This window comes from Typha latifolia, chromosome 15 (genome assembly GCF_019914945.1).
Source record: "Typha latifolia isolate L0001 chromosome 15, TyphaL0001v2, whole genome shotgun sequence".
NCBI classification, from domain to species: Eukaryota; Viridiplantae; Streptophyta; class Magnoliopsida; order Poales; family Typhaceae; genus Typha; species Typha latifolia.
In genome coordinates this window covers 8,912,818-8,924,349 of record NC_133100.1, presented here as the reverse complement: position 1 = coordinate 8,924,349, position 11,532 = coordinate 8,912,818, and the positions used below count along the sequence as shown (strand labels likewise).

At 36.8% G+C, this 11,532-nt stretch overlaps 3 protein-coding genes and 1 non-coding gene across 4 annotated transcripts; 1 reads left to right on the top strand and 3 right to left on the bottom strand.

Moving 5' to 3' along the window:
* The first annotated feature begins 1,680 nt into the window (after positions 1-1,680).
* Positions 1,681-4,149, top strand: LOC140802115 (beta-fructofuranosidase, insoluble isoenzyme 3-like). The gene is made up of 7 exons (XM_073157551.1): positions 1,681-1,789; positions 2,175-2,183; positions 2,279-3,135; positions 3,229-3,387; positions 3,457-3,698; positions 3,780-3,873; positions 3,964-4,149. Exons 1-7 carry the CDS (start codon positions 1,693-1,695, stop codon positions 4,147-4,149), a joined length of 1,644 nt encoding a protein of 547 aa, XP_073013652.1. The 5' UTR covers positions 1,681-1,692.
* Positions 4,150-4,638: 489 nt separating this feature from the next.
* LOC140801789 (small ribosomal subunit protein uS11y) lies at positions 4,639-7,558 on the bottom strand. The gene is made up of 6 exons (XM_073157070.1): positions 7,485-7,558; positions 6,987-7,109; positions 6,856-6,901; positions 5,350-5,435; positions 5,130-5,259; positions 4,639-4,970 (listed from the first exon to the last, which is right to left on the bottom strand). Exons 1-6 carry the CDS (start codon positions 7,485-7,487, stop codon positions 4,903-4,905), a joined length of 456 nt encoding a protein of 151 aa, XP_073013171.1. The 5' UTR covers positions 7,488-7,558; the 3' UTR covers positions 4,639-4,902.
* A 763-nt stretch (positions 7,559-8,321) lies between these two features.
* Positions 8,322-8,401, bottom strand: TRNAL-UAG (transfer RNA leucine (anticodon UAG)). The gene has a single exon. It is a non-coding gene; the product is annotated as a tRNA-Leu (tRNA).
* A 189-nt stretch (positions 8,402-8,590) lies between these two features.
* Positions 8,591-11,408, bottom strand: LOC140802175 (protein ORANGE-LIKE, chloroplastic-like). The gene is made up of 8 exons (XM_073157617.1): positions 10,992-11,408; positions 10,578-10,692; positions 10,302-10,415; positions 10,108-10,194; positions 9,879-9,955; positions 9,653-9,780; positions 9,237-9,373; positions 8,591-8,858 (listed from the first exon to the last, which is right to left on the bottom strand). The coding sequence occupies exons 1-8, from the start codon at positions 11,207-11,209 to the stop codon at positions 8,781-8,783; spliced, it is 954 nt and encodes a 317-aa protein (XP_073013718.1). The 5' UTR covers positions 11,210-11,408; the 3' UTR covers positions 8,591-8,780.
* Between the last annotated feature and the right edge of the window lie 124 nt (positions 11,409-11,532).

Sequence of the window (11,532 nt, the reverse complement as noted above, 5' to 3'; positions counted from 1 at the left end):
GAAAGAGTAATGGCTAAGAGGCCACTGCCGGTTCCAGCTGCTGCATTGCGCTTTGATCGGTCACCGGAGCCACCTCCAGCCACGACCGGTACGCTACTCCCACTCCCATGGGTGGCGCCACCCGGTAATCCAACGTTTCCACCGCCGCCGCCGCCGCCGCCGCATCCGTCGTGCAGTGATATTCTCTCATTATTTGTAGCATTTAAAAGTCCTACCAAATCTGCCAGAGTTGTAAAAGATAAACAAAATATTGAGACAAAAAAGAAGAGCATAATAAATCTAAGAATAAAATTATACGGATACCTGAACGACTAACGGGAAGGGGTTCCAAAATCCCAACATTACGGGCCTCGGAAACGAAGAGCGATAAGAAGAAGAAGAAGAAGATGACGAGCAACGTAGTCAACGAGAGAAACCTCGTATAACCCATCTCCATATATTTTTTTCCCGTTGGCCTTCGAGATTGCTCTCTCAAAGTATAAATAGACGTCGACCTTATTCTATTACGATTCTGTTTCCTTTTCGTCATACTATATTATGATTCTAATTTCCTTTTTTCACTCTATTCTATTACGATTCTAATTTTCTATTTCATCTTATTCTATAAATAATGATTCTGTTTCCTCTTTCGTTCTACCTTATTAAGATTCTATTTTCTTTTCCAATATAATCTACCATATAGAGGTTATAACTAGTGCTCGAGAAGAAGCTATTATTAAAAAAACGAATCATAGGAACCCACCAAATAGAAACTTTTAGAGCTAAAAAATTATTCGGAAGTTTAGAAAACAATGTACAGTATTTTTATTGTCAAGTAATTAGTAACTTCATAACTGTGGAATTAGAACAACATGAAGCAGCATAGAAAATAAATGCAGTAAGTTATAACATCTTGGAACATAACTTCCAAATATTAGTGGTTAATAAATAAACTCAATCAAAGTAATACTTATTTGGTATTTTTCTTCTCTTCGTGTATATAATCAAAAAATTATTTATCTCCCTCAAAACATATATTATTTATATTGATACCTACTTGAACTAGAATAAAAATAGTTTCGTCTTTTCATGCTAAATTGTTCAAATTTTATGAAAAAAATTAAGAATTTTAATATATATATATATATATATATATATATATATATATATATATATATATATATTAGAATGGCATATAAGTAAATATGAAAATTTTGAGGAGTATGTATGAAAAAAAAAAATCATACTCATATTTTTTTAAAAAAAAATTAGAAAATTTTAAATATTCATATTTATCAGTTTCTATCTTGTATAGTTTTTTTAGTAAGTTGATCTGCCCCGATATTTAGAATTTAAATCCTGAAAAAACGGGGCGAGTAATTCGCAACTCCGCCGGTGTTAATTTGTTAGTGGATAAGGGATGTTTGTTAGTAGATATTTATTTATCTCTAATTTAAAATCATGATCCAACGGTTATGGATTGACCATCTAGATGACGACTTTAAGGCTTTTTCGATCTTATATTAGAGAGTCATAAAGAAGAACTCGAAGATTTATATATACTCATATGCTACATATATCTATCTAAAACTTAATACTTTCTCTTTTTCTTTCTTTCTCCGTGGAGTTTCTATGGAGACTTCTCAAAGAACATTTGCAATATTGGTTGTGATTTTTCTACTGCATTTGAGCGGAATAGTGAAGGCATCTCCTATGGTATACTCAGAACTTCAATCTATTTCGCCTGACATTGTCGACAATAAGTTGAGGACAGGGTATCATTTTCAACCTCCAATGCATTGGATCAACGGTACATGCCTCTACTACTTATTTCAAAGTTCTCATATTATTCTCTTTACACAGGAGGTGTAGAATTTCATGAGAGAAAAATAACTCTAGTTTCGGTTGATTTACATTTTGTAACGTAAACATGTCATCTAAATAACCTGATGAACTTTTCCTTTTCTTTCTTCATCTGTGAGGATTAATTAAAAGTTTTTCATATTGAATTTGTTCTTATTCATTAAGATCCCATTTAATTACTCTTACTCTCTATTCTGATACCAGTTAATATGTAAATATCTCCATACTTTTTATCATTATTGGATTCTAACTCTTACGTCTCTTCTGATGGACTGTGTTGCTGTAATTGGATGCATTGCTGCGACGAACGAACGATCGATATTGACAAGCAGACCCTAATGGTAATTAAGCTCTATCGATAGACTTATTAATCTCATACTTGTTGATGAGTTAAATAAGATTTACTTAATCTAATGAATGGATCACGTACGTACAGGACCCATGTATTACAAAGGCCTCTACCACCTCTTCTACCAGTACAATCCTAAGGGTGCAGTCTGGGGCAACATCGTTTGGGCTCACTCCGTCTCAACAGACATGATCAACTGGGTCGCCCTTGAGCCGGCGATCTATCCGACGAAGCCATTCGACATCGAGGGATGTTGGTCGGGCTCCGCCACCATCCTCTCCGATGGCACCCCAACCATAATGTACACCGGCATCGACTCTGACAACAACCAGGTCCAAAACATCGCCTTCCCTGCCAACTCATCGGACCCCTACCTCCGCGAGTGGATCAAACCCGACTACAACCCGATCATCGCTCCGACGTTCAGAGTCAATGCCAGCGCATTTCGCGACCCGACGACGGCGTGGTTAGGTTCGGATGACTACTGGAGGGTGGCGGTGGGAAGCAAGTGGAATAAGAGGGGGAAGGTTATTCTCTATCGGAGTAAGGATCTCAAGAACTGGATAAAGGCGAAACATCCGTTGCACTCGGCGCCGGAGACTGGCATGTGGGAGTGCCCGGATTTTTTTCCGGTGGCCGACGAAGGGAAGCTTGGGCTGGATACGTCCATGTATGGGCATGGCATGAGGCACGTGCTTAAGGTGAGCTTGGACTTGACGAGGTTTGAGTACTATACCATCGGTACGTATGATCCTAAGATGGATAGATACGTGCCGGATGCCATGTCAGTAGATAATAGTATGGGTTTGAGGTATGACTACGGTAATTTTTACGCATCCAAAACGTTCTACGATGCCGATAAGAAGCGTAGGATCTTATGGGGATGGAGTAATGAGTCAGATAGCGTTAATGCGGATAAGACTAAGGGTTGGTCTGGTATACAGGTTAGTAGTTATTTTATATAACTTAATTAATCTGGATACATTTTTGGTTCATTATTTTTTAATTTTTTTAATTATTTTTTGGGTTATTGTTAGTCTGTTCCAAGGACTATTTGGCTTGATCCAAGTGGTAAACAATTGCTCCAATGGCCTATCGAGGAGCTTGGATCTCTCAGAGGAAATCAAGTTAATTTAAATAATAAAGATCTTAAGAGTGGAGATTACTTTGAAGTAAAAGGAATACAAACGGCTCAGGTTGGTCTTTATAATATATATATTATTTTATTTTGTAGTATTTATTTATTCTATTTCTTTTTTTTCCAGGCTGATGTAGAGGTGGAGTTTGATGTTGAAAGCTTGGAGAGAGCTGAGCCGTTTGATACTGCTTACATTGGTGATGCACAGGCTCTATGCAAAATAAAAGGTGCAGATGTTAAAGGTGGGGTTGGACCTTTTGGGCTTTGGGTTTTGGCTTCGTCTAAGTTGCAAGAGAGGACTGCTGTCTTCTTTAGAGTATTCAAAAATGGAGAGAAGCATGTGGTTCTCATGTGCCAAGATCCAACTAGGTTTGTATCCCAATCCATCAGTATTAATAATACTATCTTCTAATTGTTAATAAATTTTGTTTTCTGTTTATTTTGAAATAGGTCCTCTTTTGGGCGAAAGCTCTTCAAACCAACATTTGCTGGTTTTGTGGATGTTGACATAAAGAAGACTAAGAAGATATATCTAAGGAGCTTAGTATGAGACTTAATTTTTAACTAATATACTTTTCACTTTCTTTATTGAATTCTTTATTGAACTTCTTAAGAGTAAATTATATTTTTGTAGATTGATAATTCTGTGGTAGAGAGCTTTGGAGAGAAAGGGAAGACTTGCATTACTTCAAGAGTTTATCCAACTTTGGCAATAGGATCAAATGCTCACTTATATGTATTCAACAATGGAGAACATGATATCAAAGTCTCAAACCTGGAAGCTTGGGAGATGAGGAAAGCTGACATGAATGGAGCATAGAGTAATTTATGTATTGTTTAGTTTTTGGTTTAGTTATTTCATTTTCAATTTTATTTTTTTTGAGATTATAGAGTTAATAATATTAAGAAATGCAAAACGCCGGTCGTAGGGTAGCAAAAAGCAAAATACTTATTACAAATATCTCTACTTGATATAGCTACGAAATTAAAATTAAAACTAAGCATAGCCGTAATAGAATATCTCTACTTGATATAGCTACGAAATTAAAATTAAAACTAAGCATAGCCGTAATAGAATATGGTTTTTTAAGATACATGTGATTTATTTATAAGTGTTTTCTTTTATTTTACGGAATCTTTAGCAGAACCAAAAGCAAGAGCTTCAAAGAGAAATGGCGAATGAATTTAGATCATTGCTTTCTATTGTGCCATTACAATCGAGATGTTCCCAACATAAAATTAGAAAATAGAAACAAAATATCAATTCAAACGAACTAAGGAACAAACCGTGAGGAAGAAAAACAGTATATGAACTCAGCCCACAGAAACAATCTATAGACCATATATAAATAGCAAGTTCACACAGAAGGAATCTCTAACAAGAAATACCATGAGGTAACTTGTTTCAAAAACATAACATGAGAGGCAACCTCAATATTCAAAGGCATTTGACCAACTAAATCAAATCTATCCGACTCAAGTTCAATGTTTCTACAAAACTGTTGCCAAATAACTAAAAGGAACTGCAGACATGTGAGATCTTTTAACCCTCCATGCAACAAAATAGACAAAGTTACAGCCTCCTTCCTCTTCTCCCACCCTTTCTGCGGGTACTGTCAGTTGGGATTGGAGTCACGTCCTCTGCAGCAGTAGACAAAGAAAGACAAAATCACAGCCAGAACAACACATCAATTGAATGAGTAATGGCCACAACAGATACCTTCAGTAATTTTATGCTTTCTGTGTGTCTTGGTGGGGAAGGGGGGGAGGGAGCAGAGGGAAAGAGAAAGACAGACTTACCAATACGGCCAATCCTCATCCCAGAACGAGCAAGGGCTCTAAGAGCCGATTGTGCACCAGGGCCAGGAGTCTTTGTCTTATTTCCACCAGTAGCTCTAAGCTTAATATGTAGAGCTGTAATTCCTAGCTCCTATATAGGCAAGCAAGGATGGTATCAATAAAACTAATAAATCAGGATCAAGTAACAAACAGAAGTAGGATAAATAACTAACAGTCGGACCTTGCATCGTTGTGCAACATCTTGGGCAGCAAGCATAGCAGCATAAGGAGATGACTCATCTCTGTCAGCTTTAACCTTCATACCGCCTGAAATGAGATAAGAATACAAGAAAAAAAAATCAACACATGCTACCAGGAAAAAAAAACATACAAATAGAAAATAAAATAAAACATTTCTGATGGTGCTTCTAGTACTCCATGGATGGACATTTTTTACTGTGTGGGTGAAATATCCAAAGGGCGGGATGGTGAGAATCACAAAAGGATATTATTATACATGAACCGCACAAATTTCTTGACAATCTATTTCAGCTTAATTTAAACATTTTTGTTGGGTGAAAACCTTTATAAAAAATTCTCCTCGGTGAAATTTTATCCAATATCCTGCATGACATGCGTGGCCATATACAAAATGTCATCTTTCACATGGAGCTTTTCTAAGACTACAAGGACAACGTTATACAAACATTTCACCCCTCTGCTGACAAGAAATAAAATATTTATCCAACTCCAGGAGATTTATAATAGCTGGGGAACTGCTAGAGTGCTTGAATCACCCAACAAAGACTTAAGGACTGATACAGCCTAGAGCCCACAGCGTTACTAATTACCATGCTCTCATTCAGAAACAAAAAATGTTATGACAAGAGCAAATGCAAGTACAAAAGAACAGAAAAGAAAAAAGCTTTGTTCTGAATGCAGATCTGTCCATCATTTTACATTTCAAAATAAATGTTAGCAAGATATATTTAAGTGAACTTAGCAACTCTTGCCACCATAAATACTATGACCAATGCATATCAATTTGAAAGCTTAGTAAATTAAAGAATGAAGAAGAAAGAAATATGTACTGAAATCAAATTAAGCAGGAGTATATATATATATATATGTAAGAGAATATGCACTGTCTTCCTCTTCCATCCATTGGACATTTCACAAGCAGCAAAAGATTTCCCAAGTGAAACACTGGATATAAGGAGCAATAATCTGCTCATTATGTCTCACGTTCACTCAGGATAATCAGCAATTATGCCCAAGAAAGAAAGAAGGAGGAAAGAAATCAAAGAAATACTCTTTGGTTTCATTGAATCAATATTGCGCGGCTATGACTCGAAACGCTTCCACTTGACAAAGAAAGGCGATCTTAAGGGCCACGCTTGGGAACACAAAATAAATAAAATATTTAAGGGGGAAGCAGAAGAACCCAATTAAATGAAACACCTTGCACATGCACACATTCATGCCGGATATAACACAAAGCCCACTCACAATGAAATAATATTTCTACATGAGAATGATGATACGAATAATTATATTATACTCGTGTTATATCACTATTTCACCTTTATATTTGTCATCAAACAAGTTGTCCTATTTCTACTTTACTGCACAAACCTCCATAATTTTTTTGGCGAATTCCACATTGCTGGTTTCACCCATAAATATATATATATATATATATATATATATATATATATATATATATGGGAGAAGAGAAAAAACTTACCCGTAATGCGAACAAGTGTTTCTCTCCCAGACAAATCAGTAACATGCTGCAATTGTCATGGTCTCCAGTCAATAATGCTAAGGAATAATTTTTAAAAAGGTGTGAAAAGAGAAGCAGGAAATCAAACTTACAATGAAAGTATCATTGAATGATGCAAAAATATGGGCAACACCAAATACATTTTCTCCTTCCCGGACTGTTGGACCAAGCGTAACATTTTCTTCTTTAGGCTCTCTGGTCTTCTTTCTTCCAGACTGTAAAATCAAATGCATGTGCAAATCAAATATCAATTCATACAACACCTGAAAGTCAACTATGGCACATTATCGAATATGCCAACAAGATTTATCCCCGGCAACAATCACAGCAGACAACGAACAGTTAGCTTACTTGACTTTCTCTAAGAGTTACACATCTAATCCCTCCTTCGCAAGATAAAAGATTGGTAGATCCAACGTTATATACAGCTAAGTATTGAAAAAAACAGATATTAAATCCGCTATGAAGCAATGAATGAAACCATTCCATCAGCTACTGAATTTCATAGGGAGTAAATATACTACAGAAAAAAAAATTAAACGGAAAAGAGATGCGTCGAGAAGTGGAGATCGGAAGCTTCGATCTCTTACCATGGTTGCAGTGGTGGAGGTGGCGGCGCGAAGGCTAGGGTTTGGACGGAAGAAGGAGCAAACCTTAATCTCGCTGTCCTAGCTGCCCTAATGCATCTATATATAGCGCTCCATTAATGGGTAAGAGTGGGTCCCACGAGTTAAGCCCACACACGCTTTTGGAGGCCTGTTTAGACTATACGGGTTAACGGGCTATGTGGGCCGGATATATATATTTCGCAAATGTCAACCTACTAACACTCCGATGATGATTTTGTAACTCCCAGATTATTTTGTTTCCTATAATTTTTATATAATACCTTGAACATTGTTTAAAGGAATTCTGTCCTTAAATAGAATATAATTAGGCTTCGCTTAGGTTGCCCAAATGATCGCCTTAGCATAATATCATGTAATATTTTACTATATAGGTTAGCTAAATTCAACTATTTTCAAATAGAATAGCATCAAATAAGAAATACTATGTTAAAATACTCAACTATAATTATCTCTTTTTTGGGGTAAGATTGGGTGAGTATTAGAAAGTGATCTTTGATTTAGTGGAGTGACTTAGGGTGGAACATTAATTAAAATTAGTTTGATTAGTGCGATTCAAGATTAGAAATTTTAGAAATGTATTCTAGTAATCTCATCAATAGAATTACATAAATCATAGGCTATAATTAATTATTGCTAGTCAAATTAATAATGGTGTGATATAAATTTTGTAGAAAAAAAGGGTTTACTTACAAAATTCTTAAAACGCAGTGATAATTAAAAAAAATATAAAAAAATATGGTGTTATTTGTATAAAAAAAAAAAGAGAAGAAATATAAAGTTGACAAAACTTATTCAAGCTGACAGCTGTGGGATTTGAACCCACGCCCTTTCGGACCAGAGCCTAAATCTGGCGCCTTAGACCACTCGGCCAAACTGTCCTTGTTTATTGCTAGCAAAATATATATAAACTTAAAAAAAATTTAAGAAAACAAGCCTCGGCTAAAGGAGCATCTAAACTCCAGATTGGTAATATTTGTTGCATAAGTTGGCTATCAGGAAAGAGTCTGATTCATTCAACCTTTTAACAAGACTCAACAGCAGCATCAACAACAAAGTTCAAATATCTATTTCAACAAAATGATTCTTGTATTATCCTTTTTTTCTCCTGACCAGCTGATTACATAGGTACCTTTACATTGCCTCTCAGTAAAGCTCAAATAGTTATGAGTATCCATATAATAATCAAGCCACACAGGAGGAATACAGCTCCACTATAGGTAGTTCAGCACTTCATATAGCAAGACTAGTGTCTAAATTTCAATCAAATGGATCTATGCGTGGATCATGCTCGCTTGCCATTGCTGTTCCTGTGCACAGGCATGTCGGGCACATTACCTGAGGAAAATGCAATTCCGCATGATAAGAATATAAGTATAGTAACATAGTAGAACATTAGCATAAAACATTCATGTAATGCATAAGAAAATGGTTATCAAAAGACAGCAGTGTGAAAGGTACCGATATAACAGAAAAACATGTATCTGTGTCAGGTCGAGCAGGCCCAAGTTACATTATCCAAAGTTTATGTCAAGGCATATGTTGTTGTCTTAAAAATGGGAAGCAGGAAAATAAATTCAAAAGGCAGAATAACATATCCTCCTGGAGCTAGCTATGAACAAGGAGTAGCAAGGCAATTCTTCTACTAGTAGAATTTGTCTATCAATCTACTAACTCTTTAACTACATCATTGACTGTTTATATATCAAATACTACCTTTCCAGACCCTGAGCAATTGTTACACCTTTGAGTTGTAGGAGATTTCAGAGGATGGTCACAACAACCAGAAAGTGAAACTGGTTCAACGCTCAAAGGCATGCCACTAGCAGAACATCGAGCACAGGCCAAGTATCCTACAAAGGACAGGCATATTCTTATATACACAAAGAATTAAGAACCCTTACTAATTTAAATTCACCACCGAGATAAAAGTTGTTTACCCAGTCAGTAGCTGACTTTTCTTGGTATATTATTATATCTAAACTGATACTATTAAGTAGCAAAAAAGCTCATGTAGCCACTACACAGTCTTACTCAATACTGGCCAGCAGCATATTTCTCTAATCTTACACTTTGAGTTCCAAAGAGAGAAAAAAGAGAGAGGAAAATCTCTATTCAGAACTAATACATACCAGTACCATGGCAATATTTGCATCTCTTCTTTTCTTGTTGCTCAACATTGTTGACTTCAACTAACATTAAGGCTGATATGACACCAACAGCACCACCTGAAAAGGAGGCTACAATAGGATCGACCTGACTGAAGTCACAGGCCCAAACAATGATCCATCAGGTTTCTCTTTAACATAAGCAACTAAGTGAGCAATGTACTAGGAGGCATCTGAATTGCAGGGTCACCTTAGTTGAAGTGGCAAATGTAAACTCCGTATAAAATCTTCATAGGAAGTTCCACCAATACCCAATTTGAGTTCAAGCTATGAAAAGAATAGGTTAACAATCTATAATATAATGCAATGAAGGTAATAAGGGGGGGTGAAAAGAAAATTTGCAGCTCAAAAACGTTTGAATCCAACCAAAACCAGTTACATGCGAAGGAGAGTCAGGAAAGAAAAATGATTTAGCTTACTATTGGGGCGAGAAGGCCTCCGAAGACAATTATCCCAGATACAAAAGCAAATGATGTCAGGTATAGCTGCTTCAAAGTTTTCGATGTCTGGGCCAGTGATAAATGTAAATACTTAATTAAAATTAAAAAAAGAAGAAGATGAAAACCATTGCCATGACATTTTGCATATATATAACCAGCTATAATATAACTACCATTCGAGGGATAAATGGAATAGTTGATGGAATATCAGGCATCTCATTTTCTTCGTTTCTCTCCTCAATATACTCTGCATCCTTTATCCGCTGTTGTATGCGCAATCTCCTAACCTAGAATTTGTGACAGACACAGACAAGGAGATAATTGATTCTATGATGCCAAAATCTGCCATGAGTGTGCGCTCAAGTATAGAGATAACTCATTTTCCAAATGAGTTGAAGTTGCTATCTGTCAACATATAATGCAATGATGGCAACAAGGTATACTCTCACCTCTTCCATGAGAAGAAAAATTTTATTTCGCCGACTTCTAATGTTGTCTTGAATCTCTTGCAGCTGCATCTGAACAAAATCCTGGACTGTCTCTGGACCTTCGATGATGCAAAAGCTGCCCAGGAGGGAAACGCACAACCATCCATGTGATGTTACAAGTAAGAAACAGTTTTAATTCCAACTTTAATGGTTTCCAGGACCCATCTAAGATCCCTCTTTTTCATCCAAAATTTGACCTAAAACCAATACAATTCTCCTAATTTATCCTTTCCTCATAGAAAACCCAAAAAAAATTAACAAATTTAAGCTCGAACCCCTCAAAACCTATCTCCGGGAATTGCAGTTAGGTGTCCTCGAAGGCAAAAGAAACAAAACCCAATTCACAAACTAACACTAAAATAAAAGCTCAAATACCTGGAAGAGTTGTCTCCACTGGGGCCCAAGTCATGGCCAGAGCTGCATCGCGGGGCTCGAAAGCGAGAGCAAATACTCCCTCCTCTGGCCCGCTGAGTAGCTCGCCAATCACCGCCATGGAGATAGGGGAAGAGAATCAGGGTTTGAGCCGGAGGAGGAGAAGGACCAGTGAGCGGAATAATGGCGGATAAGGGCGGCGTGGATGAAGAGAAAACCATCGTTCTCTCTCACTCACAATTCGCCTCCCATATCTCTTTGCCAGAAAAGAGAGTGTCGTCGAATCTGGAGGGAGAATCTACGGCTGGATAAGCCGACAGATCTGGCTTTGAGAGCATCTCATCGTCCGATCCGACACGACAAACGGGTTTGAATCCGCAAACCGAAATCCGAACCAAATTGCGACAAATTTATCTTGGCGTTGGATAGTTTCTATGCGAATAGAATACTTATCCACGAATGCTGAGTAAATTAATCGTGACCTCTGGTAACCATCACCCAATAATTGATGATGACACCATTCCTTAACTTTTGTATTCTCAAT